This window comes from Colius striatus, chromosome Z (genome assembly GCF_028858725.1).
Source record: "Colius striatus isolate bColStr4 chromosome Z, bColStr4.1.hap1, whole genome shotgun sequence".
Classification (NCBI taxonomy): domain Eukaryota; kingdom Metazoa; phylum Chordata; class Aves; order Coliiformes; family Coliidae; genus Colius; species Colius striatus.
The window spans coordinates 54,592,087-54,614,121 of record NC_084790.1 but is presented as its reverse complement, the minus strand read 5'-3'; the positions used below and the strand labels follow the sequence as shown (position 1 = coordinate 54,614,121).

General features: G+C 39.0%; 1 protein-coding gene across 5 annotated transcripts in view; it reads right to left on the bottom strand.

The window, feature by feature from the left end:
* Positions 1-22,035, bottom strand: part of KDM4C (lysine demethylase 4C) — a 282,638-nt gene that overhangs the window by 24,793 nt on the left and 235,810 nt on the right. For all 5 annotated transcript variants that reach the window (XM_062017621.1, XM_062017619.1, XM_062017623.1 and 2 more), the window contains one exon: positions 11,215-11,400. In XM_062017621.1, the coding sequence (XP_061873605.1) occupies positions 11,215-11,400 (186 nt within the window). The remainder of the gene's footprint in view (positions 1-11,214; positions 11,401-22,035) is intronic.

Genomic DNA, 22,035 nt, shown 5'->3' with positions numbered 1-22,035 from the left:
CTTTCTTATGATTCTGTCTGTCTATTCATTGCCTCACAAAGGTCCAGTTTATGCAAAATAAACAGTAACATTAGCTATATCAGTTGAACTTCTCTTGCAACAGAAGATGCTACTGTGACAACTATACTTGTATATATTATGCATAAAATACATTTTTTACAAAAAATGCTTATATAAACAGCAAGAAAATACTTTATTACATACAGTAATTACTATATTTCCTAGCACTGCTTTTGAAGCTTTCAAAGGCAATCAATATAATTTCAATCAATATAATAATCTCAAAAAGTGTCTGAGAAAATCTGGAAAATGCTACAGCTGTAAAATCTTTAGCACTAATATCAAAAGGAGATCCAAGGACAGCATCAGTTCCTTTTGTTAGATTCCAAATACTAATAAAATGTCCATGCTTTTGGGGAAAAGGAAAAATTCACCCTAAACTTGAACACCTCTGGTTTTGCAAAGGCTGTAGTCAGTATTGTGCCTCACTCTTCAACCAGTTTCTGGGATTTAGAATTTTTAAACCTCTCTGCTCCATAAAAGTAAGGGCAAACCAAGTACAAATATTCTGTACCATTTTTGGAGACAGTGCACTACATATCTGCATGTCAGAGCTCTGTTTGACATATGCTTCTGCAGGATTTAGTTAAGGTCACCTTAGATAGTAAAATCCAATGATGTTTTCTAAAGTATTTTCAAGTTTACATAAAGTTCAGAGCATACTCACAAATTATTTAACCATTTATAAATAAATTGTTTTTTCCTCATTCTACCTGTTTATAGTTATACTAAGCAGCCTAATGAACTGCTTATAAAACAATTTACTAGTATTATCACAGAATTAATAACATGTCAGTTAGCACATTTAATCCAATCTTGAACTATATGTGTAGTGGTTTAGCCCTGGCTGAACAATAACCAAACCACTCAGTTACTCACTCCTCCCCAGCTCAGCAGGATGGGGAGGAGAATCAAGAGAGAGTTCTAGAACTTTCTGGGTTGAGATAAGGACAATTTAATAGAACACCACAAAGACTAGGCAGTTACGATGATAGCCAAAGGACAAATTAAAACGAGCAATGCCCAGTATAACTGCTCACCACGCTCAGTCCCACAGCAATCTCAGCTCCCACACTGGCCACAAGGACTGCTGCTCTGATATCCTGAGTGCTACGTCACATGGGATTGAACAACCTGGCCACACCCCCTGGCGGCAGCTGGGGAGAGTTAACCCTATCCTGGCCAAACCCAGGACTTAATCCACCCTTTATTCTATTCCATGTATGTCATGCTCAGATAAGGCACATTTTAAAACATTTTCATGTCATTGATACAGATATTATTCCATTAGTCCATGGCCCGTTAATTTAGTCCATGACTTCAGGGCTCCATCTCTCATAGCAGTCTTCCAGGTTCCTGCTCAGATGATATCAACCCGCTGCTTCAGCTTCTCTGGTCTCAGCTCAGGGTGCATGTTCTTGTATGAGATCACCTCTTCCTGAAGAGCATGCTCAAAGCAGAAAGTTATTCAGTAACTAATGCCATTTAGTCTAAGGGCTAGTCGCATCCAAAATCCAAAAACCAAAATACCCCTGGGGTATGCATCAAACTTCCCCATCCTTCCGCATCACCCACCAAGTATATCCAGGTCCTTGGGCAAATATGATCCCCTGGATAGGACTGCCTTTGCCTGAGGCAGGATTGACCCAAACTGTCTTTCCTAATAGATTTTTCATACACACTGCAGGGACTTTATCCCCTTCTACAGTGTGTAGGAGTTCTGATTCAGCAGGGACAGCTCTATTGACAGATCAACTCGTATTGACTATCCAGGTGGCCTTTGCTAGATGCGTGTCCCAATGTTTGAAGGTCCCACCTCCCATCGCTCTCAAAGTGGTTTTTAATAGTCCATTGTACTGTTCAATTTTCCCAGAGGCTGGTGCATGATAGGGGATGTGGCAAACCCACTCAATGCCGTGCTCTTTGGCCCAGGTATCTATAAGGCTGTTTTTGAAATGTGTCCCATTGTCTGACTTGATTCTTTCTGGGATGCCATGTCACCATAGGCCTTTCAAAGCCCAGGATTGTGTTCCGGGCAGTGGCACGAGGCACAGGATATGTTTCTAGCCATCCAGTGGTTGCCTCCACCATGGTGAAGACATAGTGCTTGCCTTGGTGAATCAGTGGCAGTGTAATGTAATCAATCTGCCAGGCCTCTCCATATTTATACTTGAGCCACAGAGGCTTCATCTGTTCGGCCTGTTTGATAGCAGCACATATCTCACATTCATGAATGACCAGTGCCACAGAATCCAAAGTCAAGTCCACCCCTCGATCGCGAGCCCATCTATAGGCGGCATCTCTTCCTTGATGTCCTGAGGCATCATGGGCCCACTGAGCTACAAACAGTTCACCTTTATGCTGCCAGTCTAAATCCACCTCAGCCACTTCAATTTTGGCGGCTTGATCCACCTCCATGTTGTGCTGATGTTCTTCACTGGCCCGGTTCTTGGGTATGTGGGCATCCACCTGTCACACTTTCACAACCAGATTCTCCAGGTGGGCAGCAATGTCTTGCCACAATGAAGCAGTCTAGATGGGTTTACCCTGACATTGCCAGTTATTCTGTTTCCATTGTGGTAGCCACTCCCACAAAGCACTTGCCACTGTCCATGAGTCAGTATAGAGGTATAGTATTGGCCATTTTTCTCGTTCAGCGATGTCTAAAGCCAGCTGGATGGCTTTCACCTCTGCAAACTGACTTGATTGCCCTTCTCCTTCTGCAACTTCAGCAACTTGTCATAGGGGACACCACACAGCCGCTTTCCACCTTCGATGTTTTCCCACAACACGGCAGGACCCATTGTTGAACAAAGCACATTGCTTGTCATTTTCTGACAGCTTATTGTATGGTGGGGCCTCTTCAGCACATGTCACTTTTTCAGGCAATATTCCAAAGTCTCTGTTCTCTGGCCAGTTGGTGATCACTTCCAGGGTGCCTGGGCAACCTGGGTTTCCTATACGAGCTCATTGTGTGATCAAGGCAACCCACTTACTCCACGTGGTATCAGTCACATGATGTGTGGAGGAGACCCTCCCTTTGAACATCCAGCCCATCACTGGCAGTCGGGGTGCTAAGAGGAGTTGTACTTTTGTCCCAATCACTTCTGAAGCAGCGTGGACTCCTTCATATGCTGCCAATAGCTCCTTCTCAGTTGGCGTGTATCAGGTCTCAGATCCTTTGTATCCCCAAATCCAGAACCCTAGGGGTCAGCCTCGAGTCTCACCAGGTCCTTTTTGCCAGAGGCTCCAGGTAGGGCCATTCTCTCCTGCTGCAGTGTAAAGCACATTTTTCACATCTGGTCCTGTTCGAACTGGCCCAAGGGCTACTCCCTGAGTAACTTCTTGTTTTATCTGTTGAAAGCTTTGCTGTAAGTTCAGGTCCCCATTTAAAGTAATTTTTCTTCTGGGTGACTTGATAGAGAGGATTTACAATCATACTGTAGTCGGAATATGCATCCTCCAAAAACCCACAGTGCCTAAGAAAGCCTGGGTTTCTTCCTTACTGGTTGGTGGAGACATTGCAATAATCTTGTTGACAATATCCATTGGGATATGCTGGCAACCATCTTGCCATTTTATTCCTAAGAATTGGATCTCCTGTGCAGGCCCTTTGACTTTACTTCGTTTTATGGCAAAGCCAGCATTCAGTAGGATTTTAACTTTTTTCTTTCCTTTTTCAAAAACTTCTTTTGCTGAGTTGCCCCACACAATAATGTCACCAATATATTGTAAGTGTCTGGGGCCTCATCCTTTTCCAGCCTGGATCAGTCCATGGCAAATAGTAGGGCTGTGCTTCCACCCATGGGGCAATTGATTCCAACTGTACCGAATGCCTTTCTGGATGAAGGGAAACTGAGGCCTGCACTTGGCTGCCAACGGAATTGAAAAGAATTGCATTAGCAGTGTCGATCGTAGTGTATCATCTGGCTGCCTTGGACTCCAGTTCATATTGAAGTTCCAGCATGTCCAGCACCGCAGCACTCAGTGGCGGCGTGACTTCATTCAGGCCATGATAGTGTACTGTCAGTCTCCACTCTCCACTAGACCTTCGTACTGGCCATATGGGGCTGTTAAAGGATGATCGAGTCCTGCTGATCACTCCTTGGCTCTCCAATTGATGGATCAGTTTGCAGATTGGAATCGGAGAGTCACGGTTGGTCCGATATTGCCGCTGGTGCACTGTTGTGGTTGCAACTGGCACTTGCTGGTCTTCAGCTCTCAGCAACCCCACAGCAGAAGGGTCCTCTGAGAGGCCAGGCAGGCTGCACATCTGTTCAGTTTCTTCTATCTCCAAGGCAGTCACACCAAAAGCCCACTGATACCCTTTTGGGTCTTTGAAATACCCTCTCTTTAGGTAATCTATTCCCAAGACACCTGGAGTTTCTGGGCCTGTCACAATAGCTTTTGCCATCTATTTCCCGTCACACTCACTTCTGCTTCCACCACAGTGAGTTGTTGGGATCCTCCTGTCACTCCAGAAACAGACATTTGTTCATATCCTTTATAACCTGATGGGAACAAAGTGCATTGGGCTTCAGTATCCACAAGAGCCTCGTACTCTTGTGGATCTGATGTGCCAGGCCATCAGATCCACATAGACCAGTAGATCCTGTTGTCCCTGTCCTCCCCCTGCCTGGAGGCAGGGCCCTTCTAATATTGATTGTTATGTGTATCACACAATTTCTGTGGGAAGGAACTAGAGGTCCCTTCGAGTGGATCAGAAGCAAGATTAAGCACCAAGTCTCTGGGGAGCTGCTCACTGGAAACTGAGGCAGCATTTTTCCATGAGGAGTCCCTTCTTGGTTTTGCTTGTAGTTCCCGGACTCTGGTCTCTAGGGCCATGGTAGGTTTGCTGTCCCACCTCCTCATGTCCTCTCCCTTACAGCGTAGATAAAACCACAGGTTGCCCCGCTGTGTGTGCCCTCTGTATCTCCTCTCTTGATCAGAACAATGCTTGTTCCTAATAGTGGAGACATGGGCCCATACAGGAGGAGAGCAGGAGATATCTTTCTTAAATTGTTGGAACTCACGGCATAACTTCTCTACAGCAGAGACACAGGATCGTAAAGAAGAATGAAAGGCTTCCTGCATACTGCCGGAGTTGGCTGACCACTTCATCCACTGTTTTCCCCTTGCCTCTTTCCATGACATGAGACCTGATGAATTGGCATATGATGGTGGTGCACTCTGGAGACACTTCTACCACATGAGGGGTATGCACTGGACCTCATCTGTGTCAATGAATAACTGCATATTGTCTGGATCATGATAAATTACTTCTAGGACAACGAGTTCCCTCAGGTACTGGATACGTTTCTCCATAGTAGCCCACTTGCCTGGGTGATATGTGATGTCTTCCTTGAATGGATACCTTTCTCTTACACCTGAGAGAAGTCGCCTCCAAAGGCTGCGTACTTGTGTCCTTTTTCCAATTGCTTTGTCAATCCCTCCTTCCCTAAATAGGGAGCCCAGTTGTTCGGCTTCCCTGCCCTCCAGTTCCAAGCTACTAGCCCCATTATCCCAGGTGACAATGTGCTCCCCTGGGTGACGGCCGAAGTCCTTTCATATATCTTGCTACTCGCTCAGGAATAGGGATCAGGTGGTAATCGTCTCCTTCATAACTTCCACCTCTTCCTCCTCTTCTTGTGATGGTTGTGTATCAGTTTCTTCCTCCTCCCCCTTTGTAATTGGAGTTTTTTCCCTTTCTAAGCAAGCTGACTTTTGTATCCAACATTTCTTCTTCTCTATAGGGTCAACTGATACTGGCAGAGGTTGTTTTCCTGATTTGGCTGAAATGCCTGCCACCAAGGTTTGAGTAGCCATGCTGCCTGTTGCTGGGGTCTGTGTAGCCACAGTGCATGTCACTGGGGCTGGGTTAGCTGCAATGCCTATCAGCCTATTTTTCTCCTCTTCCCCCTGAGGGTGCTGTCTAATGTTGAGCAGCATTTGATAACTACTAGCCAGGGCCCAGCATAGTGCAGTCAGTTGTGCCTCTCTGGAAGAGCCATAGCATTTTCTTTTCAAATATTCTATCACTCTATCAGGGTCAGGTAGCTGTTCCAGGGTGAAATTCCAAACCATTGGAGGTGAGAAGTTCTCTAGATATCTGCCCATATTCTCCCACATTCCATTCCACCCATTACTATGCAGCCTTGGGGCAGATCTTTGGGTGAGACTTTTAACGAATTTTACAAGAATACTCAAATTTCTCAAATGTTGTTTTAGTTAGTCAGAAGGAGGAAGTAAAAGAGTGGGAGAAAGTATCACCCCGTCTTCTTCATAGGTTGGGTTAGATTACTAATGAATTCCGAAAGGAAAATACCAAAGTATGGAGTGACCACAACACTGTACACAACTACCAGCTAAGCGCAATAACCAATGATATAATCATATCATAAGCCAAAAGAACCCAGTACAGCAAAACTGTGATCTTCATAACTTTCCCCAAGGTGATAAATAGCACCGCAGGAAACACTAGAGAAGGTAAGAGTTCACATAAAACCACCATGTAAACTGCTGAGAGAGCATTGTGATCAGTTGTATGGTCAATATCAGAAAACTGTATACCAAATCTCAAAACACTCTTTGTCAGATCTGTCCTTGTCTCAACCCTTCGTGCCACACCACGTTGGGTGCCAAAAAAGAATGTGGTGGTTTAGCCCTAACTGAACAATAACCAACCCCCCCAGTTACTCACTCCTGCCCACCTCAGGAGGATGGGGAGGAGAATCAAGAGAGAGTTCTGCAACTTTGTGCGTTGAGATAAGGACAATTTAATAGAACACCACAAAGAGCAGGCAGTTACGATGATGTCCAAAGGACACAGTAGAACAAGCAATGCCCAGTGTAGCTGCTCATGGTACGCAGCCCGGCAGCAGAGCCGCAGCTCCGGCACAGGCGGCAGGGCTGCTGCTGCCTGGCTGCTGCCCTGAGAGCCTGAGCATGAGGTCACATGGGAGTGAATAGCCTGGCCACGCCCCTGGTGAAGAGTTAACCCTATCCTGGCCAAACCCAGGACAATATATAAACTTAGATGTTAATTCACCTTTCGATTCTTTATTTTAGTCTATTCAGTTTGGGGTCAGAAGGGTAGACACAGATGAGAAGTAAACTGGACAATATTAATTGATATATGGGATAATAGAAAAAGGTTGATATTACAGAAGTCCAAGGAGAAATAGTTCTATTAGAAGATGTAAATGCTTCTAAAGCCTGAGTATGGAACACTTCAGAGAAGAAGGAAGGCAAAATATAATATTTTAAGAGAAAATACAGGCTCATTTAATGATAATGTTTTGAGAGAAGAAATGCCATTGCTCATTAAAATAAATAATAAAAACCAGAAATATATCTTAGCTCAAGGAGAAGATTATTTTTTAGTATGTTATCTTAGTTGGATTCTTGATTTATTTCTCAGAGAATATATTGAAAACGACACTCTGTAATTGATTGCTTGTCCCAGAAAACATTTCCTGTCAGAAAATCTTAAGAATTGATTGACGTTAAGAATGTCATTTTTTATCAGAAAGGACAGTTGTTATGTAAGAGAGTCTGTCAGATTAAAGGAACAGCTGTGGTAGTTACCAGATTATTGAGAAAGCCATTGTTTAAAAAGCATGATTTTCTTTAACAGTACGTAAGCCAAGGATAAACTAAGGTAGTAGCAGAAATACACAAAAAAAAACAGATACAAAGAAAAAAAAGTGAAATGCCCCCTCTGTGTGCAAACTTTAGAAATACAAGAGGGAAAATCACATTATCCTTCATTTTCTGTAGGACATAAAAATCTTGTTAAATAAAAGTGTATGTATATGAAATTCTAATAACTATAAACAGGCATCTGATGTGTATCTAAGTATCTACAAACCTCCTCTAACCACAAATTTTTAAATTACAAAATTTTCAGACCTATTTGATACAGAAACACAACTCTCATTTCACCATTTTAAGCTTACTCCTCAGAACTCCAACTTAGGCATAGAAGTGATTCATGACATTTCAACAATATGACAGCTAATGACTTTTTAATTCTATGCCCTTCCTATGGTATGCCTTAGTCTCTGAAGCTGGCAGCAGTTAGCAGACAGTGACAATGATGCTGTATTACTCAGGTATTCAATTTTACGGCTTCTGTTTGGCAGCATCCCTTAAGTCTCTGTGCTACAGAGGTAAGAAGAAGTCAGTAATTAGCAGATGATAATATGAAATAGCTCAAAAAGCAGCAACAGTAGGCTTTTGAAATTTCTACCCTTACGCTTCTAAAGATGGATAGTCTTTAGAAATGTACGTAACATGAGCTGCATACATAGCTGCTTCTGGTCACACTTTGAAAATGAAACATCACCTGTGATTGACTATATGTTTGCCAGCAGTGGGCTTTATCTAACCCTTAGAGCTGTCTGTGCTAATCTTGTATGGAACCTTTAGGGTTTTTTTCCCCTGTTAGTATAGTTGCATACAATTTCTTTTTCTGATTTCCTCGTACATGAAATAGTTCTTTTAATAAAAACAAATTCATCTGCAGCACGTACTCTCAACAGCACCTCTAAGCGCTCTTGCAGTGTGATGACTAACAAGGTGTGAGGGACATGTTTCATGCCCAGAGATGAGCACAGTGTAGTGGTTTTGCCTGGGTCAGGTTTTTTGGTAGCAGAGGAAGCTACAGGGGTGGCTTCTTTAAACAAAGATTTGCCAGAAGCTTCCGATGTAGCTCACAGGGTTAGGGCCAGTCAGTTCTAAGCTGGACCCTGCTCCTGACCCAGGCCCGGCCAATTAGTGATGGTGGTAATGCCTCTGTGAATAATGTATTTGAGAAGGAGAAAAAGTTGTTACGCAGTTGTAAAACCACAGCAGCAACAGGGAGTGAGAATGTGAAAACATCTCTGCAAACACCAAGGCCAGTGGAGAAGGAGGGGGAGGAGGGTGCTTAGACACTGAAAAGGCTCCCCTGTGTTATGTGGTGAGGACCATGGTGAGGCAGCTGTGCCCCTGCAGTCCATGGAGGCCACTGGGGAGCAGAGATCCACTCACAGCCTGTGGAGGATGCCACACTGCAGCGGGTGGATGCCTGAAGGAGGCTGGGACTCCGTAAGAAGTTCATCCTGGAGCAAGTTCCTGGCAGGACCTGGGAGTTCATGGGGGAGGTGTCCACACCAGAGCAGGTTTGCTGTCAGGACTTGTGACCCTGTGAGGGACTTGGGCTGGAGCAGTTGGTACCTGGAGCACTGTTCTCCCAGTGGATGACCCATGTTGGGGCAGGGTGTGTGGAGCTGCCCCAATGGGAGGCCCCATGCTGGAGCAGTTTGTGAGGAACTGTATCCCATGGGAAGGACCCATGCTGGAGAAGTTCATGAGGGACTTTCTCCCATGAGAGAGATCCCACACAGTAGCAGTGGGAAGTATGGTGAGGCCTTTCCCTGGGAAGAAGCAGTGGCAAAGTCTATCTGTAATGAACTGGCCACAACCCCTATCCCCTGCACCACTGAGGGGAAGGAAAGGGAAGAGAAGGGGTGGGGGGAGGTATTTTTAAGATTGTTTTATTTCTCATCTCCCTGCCCTTATTGTTTCTTTAATAAATGAAACTTTTTTCTCCCTAAGTTGAGTCTGTTTTGCCCGTGACGCTAATTGCCGAGTGATCTCTCCATTCTTATCTCAACTCACAAGCCATTTGTTATATTTCTCTCTACCGATTCCCCAGTTTTGCTTTCAAGCAAAGAAGTTAAAACAACAGACAAACACAAAAAGTTCATTGGAACTAAGATACAGGTTTACTAGGACTAAGATAAGTTCATTAGAAGTAAGATAGTAAGATACATTGCTATGCCTAATGATGAAGAGCAATCCAATTTCTGCATGAAAGAATAGCTAATAGCTAAGAAAAGCATAACAAGAAAACCAATGGTGAAAAAATTTCCAAAGGCTTAAAGATGTGATTAGATTAATTATCCAAAAGCAAAAGTACAAAACCAAGCACATAAAACATTTGGCAATCTCCTTTCTGTTCCAGGAAAGATGTACACTAGGTGCTAAAGTCTGGCCTGGTTTATATTCCACTGAAAGAATAAATTTTGTTTAAACAGTCTACCAGGTTTTCATTACTATTTTGTAGGCATTTCCAGTTGATAACTAGCATGAACATAGAAAGTACAGAAAAAATGTCTGTTTAGGACAGACATACCACTACATTAAGTGCTGTATAACCACAGAAGAAATAATCTGCCACTTCAGAAGAAAATCACATGCATGTTTTAATACCATAATGGGATTCCAACAGTACAGATGGATGTATTAGAGGAATGTGGAAAAAATTAGGGGTTATATATATTTTTATATACATAAAAAATGAGACCAGTAGATAGTATTATGCCAAAAGTCTGATTTGATTGGGGAATGAATTCTCAGTTACTGATGCAATCTCACTACCTAAAGACTTGTCCCAAACAAGTAGTAGAAAACATTTGGCAAGACCATATCTGGTTTTACTGGCTATTATTTTAAGCCAGTAATTTTCAACTAATGAACACATTTTCCAAAAAAGCCAAAAGAAGTATCTTAAGTTGCTTCTACATACAGAAGTTTAAGTCTCTTCTCACCTAACTGAGACAGTAACAGTAGAGTTGAATAAAAGACATTAAACTAATTATTCGTATGTCTCATCTAAAATGAAATGTTCCTCCTCAGCACAGGCTAGAAACGAAAGGCACAGTAATAAAATGAATTCTCATGACATACCAGTGAAATTTTGCCATATGACAGAATAATTATAATTGTATATTTGCAAGACATTGTTTGGCTGCAGAACAAAGAACTTACATATACAATATATCCTTTATCTCACACTATTTGTGAATAATTGCAAGATACTGTGATCTGAGTATTTGTTATACACTCCAGTATAACAAAACACGGAACTCAAAGATTTGTTCTGGCCATCAAAACATACATTTCAACAACGACTCTAATGCAAAAATATGTAAAGCACATCAAGTATAATTTCTCACAGGTAATGGTGTAAGGAAAACCTAGATGCAATAGTGCGCTATGTATGGAAACACAACAGATGGAGTTGTTATAATATATACTATGGATTCCTCCATTTTCTCTGGAAACACACTTCAATTCTACAATTCCATTTTAAAAAAAATTCCTTACCACATTTTGGTTAGTCTTGTGCCTGAAACATGTGATGTAGACAACGTATGGCCAGTCATCAGGTTCCATCAGCACTCCTGCAGCGTGGGCACAGGAAACATGGAAGGAGGCTGGGCAGCGTCCATATGAACACTGAATGCAGGCACCAGAGATTTTCTTAACTCTCTGTCTGCAGAAAATACATTTCTGTAGAAGCAAAATAAACAATATCATTACTATACCATGCCTCAACTTCATTAACTTTTGAAAGTATCCCAGGACTGAAACGTTATTGATGCTTCACTGATTATATGTTACATCTGCAAATATCCATGGTAGAGAACAATTTTTTAATGAATTACAAGGTTACTTTGTAATGTGATAATTAATTGACAGTATTTTTTCCTTTTTTACATTAATGTGAAGATGATCTGCCCCGGAGCTAAAACAGCAAAACTGATATATAGATAGCTAAATAGATAGATAGATAGCTACTTAAAAGTTTAATTCCAAATTCCATACACTCTTCTGAAAATTAACTTGCTCCTTCTAAAATGGGTAAACTGAAATACCTATGCATAATTCTGCAAGAAGTAACAGCAAGACTCAAAGAGAAATGGGATAGGGCTAGACAGGACTTCCACATATCATACAACCTGGACTACTACTTCGAAGCTGCACTAAATATGTACTTAGACAGTCTTTGTAAATTGGCAAATCTAACATGTTCATTAAATGGTTTCTTCAACCACCTCAGATAACCTGTTATGGTGGATGAAGCTAGACAGGTTTTTTTTATCTCAAGCCTTTACATAATTCTACAGCTGCTCCTAAGCCCTTTTTCATTTTTTTCTAGTCTGGTTTTCACTGACTTGTTTGTTTAATATAATAGTGATTGTGCAGGCTGTATTTCCCCACCTCATATATTAAAACAGCCTTAACAGTGTCAAAGCACAATGCTTTTTTTTCCCCAGACTTTCCCATCACACTAAAAAAGACAGGGTGCAAGAAACCAGTATCTAATAAACATGTTAGATAGAATAATTACTTTAGTAACTTCGGGACAACTGTGTTATACCACATGTGAGAATTATCTTTTGGTGACTGTGATCAAGGCTAACAAAAATGCAGATGTTGCCGATGATCACAAGGTTATCTCAGCTATTCTGTTTTACTTAATGACAAAAAACGGTGAATTTAAAGACATACTGATGAAATAGTGACTGCTTCCATTTGTTCTAAATTTGCTAGTCACTGATTTTGTTAAACATCCTCTTGTCCACCTATGCTGGAAATACAACTAAGAATATTTTTTATTTATTTTTACTGTATGTTCAACTGAAAACATTGTAAATTAACTCACATCAAATTTTTCTTCTTGAGTTACCAGATAATTTTTTTTCTCTCATTTATTAATTTCCATATTATGAAGAAAACCTGCAGAAATTGTATTGTACAGTTCTGCACTACTCTCTCAAAGCTGACAGCTGCATGGCTTCTGTAAGCAACAAGGGTAGTATCTGGCACCTAGAACTTAGTTAAAAATTTTACTTATCATTCACTAAAAGGACCAGAAGTCAGCTCAGTCTGCTGTAGCAGCACTGGATCTGAAAGACTAGTAAGAGGCAAAAATTATTTCACTATCGAAAGAAACTCTCTTCACTGATATGCTGGTATCTCATTATGCTTTTATATTCATGTTCATGAAGTCGTTTTCAGGTAACTGATGAGAGAGCTTGAAGATTTTTTTATATTTACATATTCAGAAACAGGTAAAATGGGAATTCCAGAAAGAAAATAGAACTCAAATCTGTTACATGTAATGCCTAGACACTTAGTTCATGCAAACACATAGCTCCTTTTGAATGCTTTTTCACACAGATATACATGCAAATTCACTAGCTTAATGAAGATGAAAAATTGAAGTATAAGACACATAAGAGTATTAAAACAACCAAAAAAGCCCCCAAAACTCCAGCTCCATGTTCAGACTAAAACACTCCAAAATTATAGAGAATAGTGAAAAGAGATAACTACAACGTAAAGTGTAGCTAAACTATCAGTAACTGAAGGAAGTATGCTACAGCAGGAAATGCTGACTCCCTTAAATTACTGCTTGTCTTTGTGTGAGGCAGGAAATCAGCAAAAGTTACAACATAAGTTTCTTCAGCATCTTACTAAGGTATTGTGAAGACCTGAGAAATAGAAGACATATTCCATGAGTAATGCTTCAGAAAAAAAGAGACAATAATACATATATATGCACAATTGTTCTCCTATTTCAATGTCTTAAGATATCAACTTTCAGAAGTGGAAAAGCTGAGGAAAATAAAAGCAGTAGGAAGACTGTGAGAGATGCTGAAAAGAAAGCTGGAAGCCTAGACAGGAAAACTGAAAATATAATACATTAAATGAGATGGCCAAATGCACAGAAATCAGAGAAAAAGTTCATCCCTCCCTCTAACAAAGACCAGCTTCTCGGTTCTCTTCTAGCATATGTTAACTTAAGAACAATATATTGGACAAACTGACATATTGTAAGAAATGTTATTTCACACATTATGTTTCAGAGTCGTAAATTGTAAATTCTGAAAGAAAAAAAGTTTGAGTTTGGTCTGGTTTTTTTTTTTTAGAAAAGCTGTCAAATTACAATTAACTATATTCTTATTTCCCTCATGCTGATGTAAAGTTACAATAGTAATTAGAAGTTAAATTACCTCTTCAATAAAAGGGACAATGCTTGAACATATGTAATTATGTAAGCACAGATTTCAATTTGCATGAAGTAAGTAAAAATACTTCCTCTGTTTTAACCATGACAAGAATCTATCTCACTGGCAAATACAAGGAAAACAGTGGTTACATCAGTTAACTCCAAACGCACATTAATCTTTTGTAATACACTCCTATACTCTTTAGGCATCAGGAAGATTAGGACCATGGATACGAACAAGAGAAAAAAATGTTACTGAAGATACATGAAGAAAAAAAAAATATCCTATTGCTTCCTGTGCTTAGGGAACATCAGAAAAAAAAAATCACTCTTTGTTCAGAAATCACAAAAATAATCAAGGTTAGCAAATAATGTTTCTTATATTTGAAAGATTTTGTATCCTTTGAGCAAGTATGAGACTGAAAGAGATGATGCAGGTGTGTCTTGGCTTACAGCGAGTCTCAAATTTAGCCATGAATTTTGAAAAGTACGCATATGTGCAGGTAGAAGTCAGGTGTACAAGTAAATGCATAGATTGCATACCTGTACCAGGTAGCATGGTTTGTGAGGACCAGGATTTCACTCTCCTTCCCACCCTTGCCTGAAGCCTGACTTTTCTAAGTTTGTATAAAGAAGGAATTGTATAGAATGAAACCAGTCCTAAATCAATCTTGCTGAGAACAGAATCTAAGCACATCTCTGGGTGAACCTTGTATTTAGGTACATAAACATGATAATTGTGAAATTAACAAGACTGACATACTATGAACATGTCTACTGAAAGCCATGTAAACTCAGTGCTGAACTACCAGTTTTTCAGCAGTCTGAAACTACAGCTGTTCCTACGAGTTAAAGCAAATTCAACATTCTAGATAGCTAGATATAATGTCATTTTGACTTAATGCTTGCTAGACATTAGTGCAATGGGGGAAGATCAATCTTAATCAGAGATTCAGATCCAAAATGGAGAATAAATAAAATTGTTTATATAACTGGAGATTAAGAATATAGGACAGAACAATGTACTGCAATTTTCTAGATGGTGAAATGACCTCTTTTTTTGCCCCTCAAATAAAAAAAATCTATTGCAAATGGATGTCATAATCATAGAACAGCTCTTTAATATTAATAGGTTGCAAATATATTTAAAAAAAGGATTTTAAAGAACAAGTTTGAGGACCCTGGATGCCAGTATTTTTCAGAAGAAAGCCCACTGATAGGTTTCATATTCATTTTTATGCATCCTTATATAAAGAATTGATATTACTTCCCTCAAAGAGAGTAATATTTACAAAACAAAACTCCATTCCCTAACAGAATCACGAATTAAACACAGTAACACTGCTTTCTGATGCAAATATTTAGGAAAACAAGCTGAGGTTGCAGCAGAAAGCCAGGATCGGATTTTAGGAAACAATCTGGAGTATTGACTACTCTCAGAAGTATTTCTTTGCCTTGGCAAGAAGAATATCTTATGCAAATAAGCTCAATGAAGTAAGGCAATGAATTCTACTTTTTCAGAGTATATTTAAAGAGAGTCTTTAAATATTATTAGATTTCTGAACGGTACTGAAAATCAACCCCTAAGAGCTCTTCTTCTACTGGTTACTAATGACTAATCAGTAACTAGTATTTTCTCATCCCTTTTTGTGTATTTGGCTTTTTTGGCCTTCTAGGGATCATTGGAAAGAAACATCATTGTAAAGTTTCTAAAATCGATGAAACATTGTGGTTATTTTTTTTTTTCCTATAAGATCAGCTTTAGCACCTCTGCATTTCGTAATAAATCTTCTTTGCTTCAAAACTTCTGTTACTAGTAAAGCAATATTGCAGTTGTGTATGATCACAGCCTAGATATGAAATGTTGGTCCTACTGTAACCAATAGTAAAATATCCATAGCTTTTAACAGAGAAAAAGATTTCACAGCGAATATTGACAGAAGGAGCTTCACCAGCTTATGAACTGTTACAACTTCAGATGAACAGTATAAAATACACAGTAAAACTAATCTTTTCTTTCTTCAGTCCAAAACCGTAACATGGATTAGAAGTGAGAAAAGATTACAGTCATGTCATACTGCAAAAGCTGGTAGCAAGGTACTGGCACAAAGATTTTTTAACGATGCACAACCCATTCAGAAGATGCATACTATGAAGACATTTGACATATTATCTGCAGATCACTGAGCGCATGTTGTCTGCACAACCATCTTTCAGAATACAAAGTCAGCACTTAATTTTGGCAGAGAGTATAGTGTGTTTCTATGGAAACAAGCTCATTACTTGTTTTCATTTTATGTTTCCTTTTGCTTCTGATTAATCTAAACCAAGTCAAATATTTCAGCTATGAAACTGACATAGAATCAGAACACATGAAGAAAAACAGTTTCTTAAACCACCTATCCTACTTTTTTGTTCATCATCTTTAGACAATTATGCAAAATTAACTAATTATGTAGCTAGACAAAGCACCAAGGGACTATTTTGCATCTCTCTGGTATTTCAAACATACAAAACAGTACCTTGTGGAGAAAAAAACCCCAATGCTTGTAGAAAACAATTTGGAATTTCCCACTACTCTGTAAGTCTGAATGAGAATGTAGCAAATTAAAGATGGCAGAGATTATCTAGACGTAGGTGAAGTTCTCTTAGTCATATATTCCAGCAAAGAAGTAAACATAATACTTATGCTTCAGCACAATCAGAGTGTTTTCTAATAACTTTAAAAAAAAGTAGTTTTGGGTCTACTCTCAATAAGTGAACTTGCAAGACATGTTTAATTTTGAATTGAACACAGAAGGATCTTGAAATGCCACCAAATATGCATGTTGGTTTAATATACAATTTTAAGTGCTATAAAATATTCTTAGGACTTGACAAAATTATATGTAAATACAGTATACATCTACTATTTTACTGAAACCGCTAAGGTACCAATAGAATTTAAATTCGTACTAAAGAAACATACACTGAAGAGTTAAAAAAAAAAAACCTAGCTCTTCTGAAGCACAGACTGTGTGATTGTAATGAGAGTCCTTACACTGCTAGAAAAGAAAGAAAAACAATCAAAGAAAACAAAACACTTTGTTAAGAAGTTCTAGTTTTAGAAAGTGCTTGAAAAGGTTTATGTTGCTGTGATAAACTATGTAATCTTGAATGGTAAAAGGTGAGCACTGTGAGACAAAAAGGAAGAAATAATTTTCTTGTTAGAGCTACACCAGTTGCCTGTACAGTGTACAGTTGTCGCTGTACAGTGGCATTTGCCACCACAGCACCTACAATTATGCTGTATCACACTAAGTAAACTACTGGGTATTTATATGGGTATACATAGGAATTTATTTTCAGTATTCTTGAAGTCCTCAATATCCGCAATTAGATTTCAACACCAAGTACTGCAGTGAAGCCTCTGCTCTTCTTTCCAGGCTACAGCAGTACCATTTATGTTCTCTGCTGTCGGAGATAATCAGAAAATACTCAAGCAGTCTAATCCTACCCTAGAGATCTACTGATAAAAATATCATATAAACATATCTCTTACTACCTTCTCAAAGTCTTATTATCAATAAGTACTAAAAGGAAAATATGCATTCACTAACATCTTTTAAAAAAATCAGTACATATATCTTAAATATGCTGCTAGCACACAGCCACTGAACACAATACTCCCCCATACTTCCTGTATATATATACACACAGGTGACACTCTGCAAATTTATCATTCTCACACTTCTTTTGCCCACTTCATATGTCCCCTCTTTCTGAAATAATATGTGACTGTGAGCCTTCACTTCGTAAGGAGACTCTCATGATTTTAGCTCAACTCGAGATTTTATTTGTTCATATATAGTTTTTTCCAAGTGCATTTTTACTACAGGACAAACCAAATATTTTTGACAGACAATGCTTCTCCCTCTGTAACTCTGAAATGTTGCATGTCTTCTTTTGGGTTTTCTTTTCCCCATAATTTTCGTCATTTAGCTTCTACACTGTACCATATCAACAATTAAACACACAGAGTTAAAAAATCTAATTTTATACATGCATTGTGCTAATACTCAGTGTATCTTTCAGGCAATTGGAAATGGACAAGAAGAAATGGTTGAAACTAGTACTGGAAGGGCATAACTCCAGGAAGATAAATATAGGAGGTTGGAAAGAATCTCCTTTTCTTTGTTCTCCGGGAAGAAGGCACTTTAATTAAAATTTTGCTTTGGATTCACATTATTTGCCATTTATACATAGGCTAAAACACCTGACAGGTATTTATAGGCTGAAAAGGTGATGAGGCATGAATTCACTGCCTTGCTGATGCAGTCTCCATCAGATAAAGTGGTTAAGAGTCCCAGTATTAAATTGTAACTTCACTCTTTCCAGCCGATTCCCATCAACATTACCGGAAATTAAAGGTAGTGGTCATCTTCAGATTCTTTTCTACACCCTGGTCATCCAATTACAACATATTTCTTAACCCAAATACATAGTGGAGACAAAACAATTGTGCAAAATGAGAGCTGAACTATTTTCATAAAGTCAAAGAATAACAGAGGTTGGAGGAAAAATCCAGAGGTCATGTAGCCCAACACCTTGCCAAAGTAGACCTAAATCAGGTTGCACAAGGTTTTGAACACCTTCTCAGACAAAGATCCCTCAACTTTGCTAGGCATCCGTTGAAGTATTTGACCTTTTCTTTACACAACACTGGAATTTACCATGTGGTGCAGTCTTACGAATGCCAAATAAAAAGGAAGGATGGACCAATTCCCTCTGTGTACCAGCTAGTCTTACAAATCAAGCCCAGGATGCAGTTGGCCCACTCTGCTGCATAGGCATGCTGCCAATTCATGTTTATCTTCCCCGTGATCCCCAGGTCCTCATCTCCAAAGCCAATCAAGATAAATTCCAATTGCAGGATTTATATTGTTTGAATTTCAAAAGAGAAAGATCCCGAACTAAAACAGAGCATAACTACATGAAGTGGAGAAGACATCTGGAACAGCTGACTCAGAAAAGTCCTTAACACAATAGAGAACTTTAGGAGATTGCATGGCCATTTCTGGCTCCATTCCTTCATGAGTTGTCATTTAATGCAAAGTAAGGCTCTGAAAAGTAATATTAATTATACTTAGTACAGAAAAAAATCAATTTCCATATAGTTTATTTTCTAGTAATTGCTTAATCATCTTTCACATAGACAATATTTTTCTAAGGGAGCAGTTACAATTAGAACATTCAGATGCTGCACTGAAAGGTTTATATTCATAACAATATCCTACAAACAATTTACTGACGTGAAAAAATGCAAAGATAATGTAAAGGTATCATTGTCGTTTACCTAATAAACTCTCTATCCTTCTGAGAATGGGTAGATGGTAAGGTGATACCAATAAACTGAAAAAGTAATTCCACACACACGCCTATAGAAAACAAAGGCATTGGATAGAAACATACAGCATTTAAGACATGCATGTTCAAGTGTTTAGAATAAGAACCCTGTCAAGCTCCAAGGAACTTCTCTGATGACAATACAAGCACACATATAAAAATCTCATCTCCCTCCTAGCCTGACAGTGATGTGCTGCTTTGTGTCTTAAAAGACTAGAAAATGGGAATGGACTTCAGTATATGTCCTCTGGGCAAGAAGAGGTCATGGCCAATTATGTAGGTGAATGCACTTTGCCTCTGGGAAGGAAAATATTGTGCTTGTGAAGAACACTGAATGAGGACACAGATGCTTATCAAGTTGTTCTCAGTTGAATGGAAGCTGTTGTCCACAGAATACGCTATTAGATAAGAAGTATGAGCAAAACTATTTAGTGTGGTTATGCCACTGGCCAGGAACCACCTGGTATCCCTACAGTAAATTAAGCAGATGTGAGTCATGCTATTTCAAGGTGCTAATAAAAGCATATAAACAAATGAATATATAAAAACTGAAAATAAGAGGCTGTTCCAGAGTGGGGCGGTATGTGGTATTTTGTCCTTGGTTTGGTTTTTTTGGTTGATTGGGTTTGGGTGCTGCTTTATTTTTAGGAAAGGGTCAAGTCATACAAAATTTAAACATGCTCTGCACCACAGCAAGTTGCGGTATTTTTCACTTCCAAAAAGCTTGGGGGACTGCAGAGCTTACAAAGAAAGTATTATCTCTGAAGCTTTCAACCAAAGGCCAAACTATATTTTTTAGCAGAGCTGATGTTACTATATCTAACCAGAAAATAATGTCTTTTCAACAAGCGAAAGTGATAAGGCAGTACTGAAAAGTTATGACATTCTTTAAAATATTTTAAAATGTATTAAGTATAAGAAGTTTATAAAGTTCCACAATCTAAAATGAATCAGTTTCTAGTATCTCAAATAGGAAGCTATTTCTAAATTTTTCCTTCCTTTCTAAGTCCTGTGTTAACTTTGATAAGTAAATACTTAGAGTAAACTGATCCCACTGCAGAAGAAGGTAAGCGGTGTGTCAGAGTAGTTAGCCATTATAAAAATGTGCCAAATCGTTGCTACCTCTAAACTGAAACATACTAGCTACTAATATATTTGCTGGTTAAAATGGTTGTTGGTCATGATGCAGAAGCACAGACTGAAATAATAAATTTTTTAAATTAGGAATTTTCTTCATCTTTATTCCTGTTGCTTTCCCTCAAAAGCTGAAAAAAATAAAAGAACAATATGATGGCTTTACCTTGGGAAGGTAGGCCTTTTTCTTAAAAAAAAAAACCCTAATAAAGTGTCATCCTTGCCTAAATCCAAAAGTATGTGGATGTTAGCACGGTTGTAAAGTGTTCCAAGTTTGCCATGGAAACAACATTCATACGACAAAATACTACAACTGCTCACGGTGGACTATTGGCATGAGAGCTCCCGATCCAAGCTCATTGACAGCTTGTGGAGTGGACAGATGAGGCATGGAAAATATTTTAAATTAGTTCATTTATCTTGCTCAGACATGGGAAGAGACTGAGAATTTTTCATGTTTAAAGAAAAAAAAAAGCAGAAAGAGTGCAAGAATGGGGTGGGGAAGAGGAGGAAAGTCAGAGGTAAAGGTAGATAAAAAAGGGAAGGAAAGGAAGAAAAATGAGAAAAAGGGGAAGAGGGGGAAAAGAGAAAAGAGAGGGAGGAAAGTTTGAGACAGGAAAGACAGCACCTTGTAATATAAATTATTACCAGTTAAGCTAAATTTCACATAAAATGCAGTTTCTGTTCATTAGAAAACACATACCCCAACACTATCTAAGCTAGATGCTTTAAACTGTTTATCTTCAAAGTTTTCAGAAAATAAACATGGGATTTTATGACTGCATTAAACATATGAAGGATTAATTCTTTTGTCCTAAGGACTCAGATTACAGATATTTTTCAAATATGAGGCGTAATTCCCCTCACATGTATATATATATATAGACAACCAAAATAGATTAAGTATTTAATGTAGAATGTCATGGATCTTACTGGAGAATAAGACAAAGCAACGGAGATGGTTCAAAGGACAGCAATGTACTAGAAGTCAGATGACTAATAATTACTCTGACAAACTTAAACAAAGATAGGTTTCCTTCTCTTGCTTAAAACTTAGATCAGTCTGTGGTTATACCTACAAAGGCAGCTTAGAACTGCAGAAAATTCATGTGAGGACCAAATATATCTGATACAAGTAAAACATCCATGAGAAGCTCATATGGAAATCTTACCACAAATCATGGAGTATATGGAAATTTATATACGAACAAGGAATTGGCTTTTATATCAGAATAATGAGCTAACACTACAGAAGTCTGCAATTACTGATACTTTCTGCAATATTAGTTCTAATTCCAGATAGAGAGAGGCTTTGAAACCTATTAGCTTACTGGAATTATAGAATCATAGAACAATAAGGTTGGAAGGGACCTTTAGAGATCATCTAGTCTAACACTGCTGTCAAAGCAGGTCCACCTAGATCAAGTCGCATAGGAATGTGTTCAGGTGGGTTTTGAAAACCTCCAGGGAAGAAGACTCCACAACCTTCCTGGGCAGCCTGTGCCAGGGCTCCCTCACCTTCACAGTAAAATAGTTTTTCTTAAGGAAAAAATGCAACTTTTTGTGTTCCAGCTTCTTTCCACCACCCCTTGTTGTGTCACTAGATACAA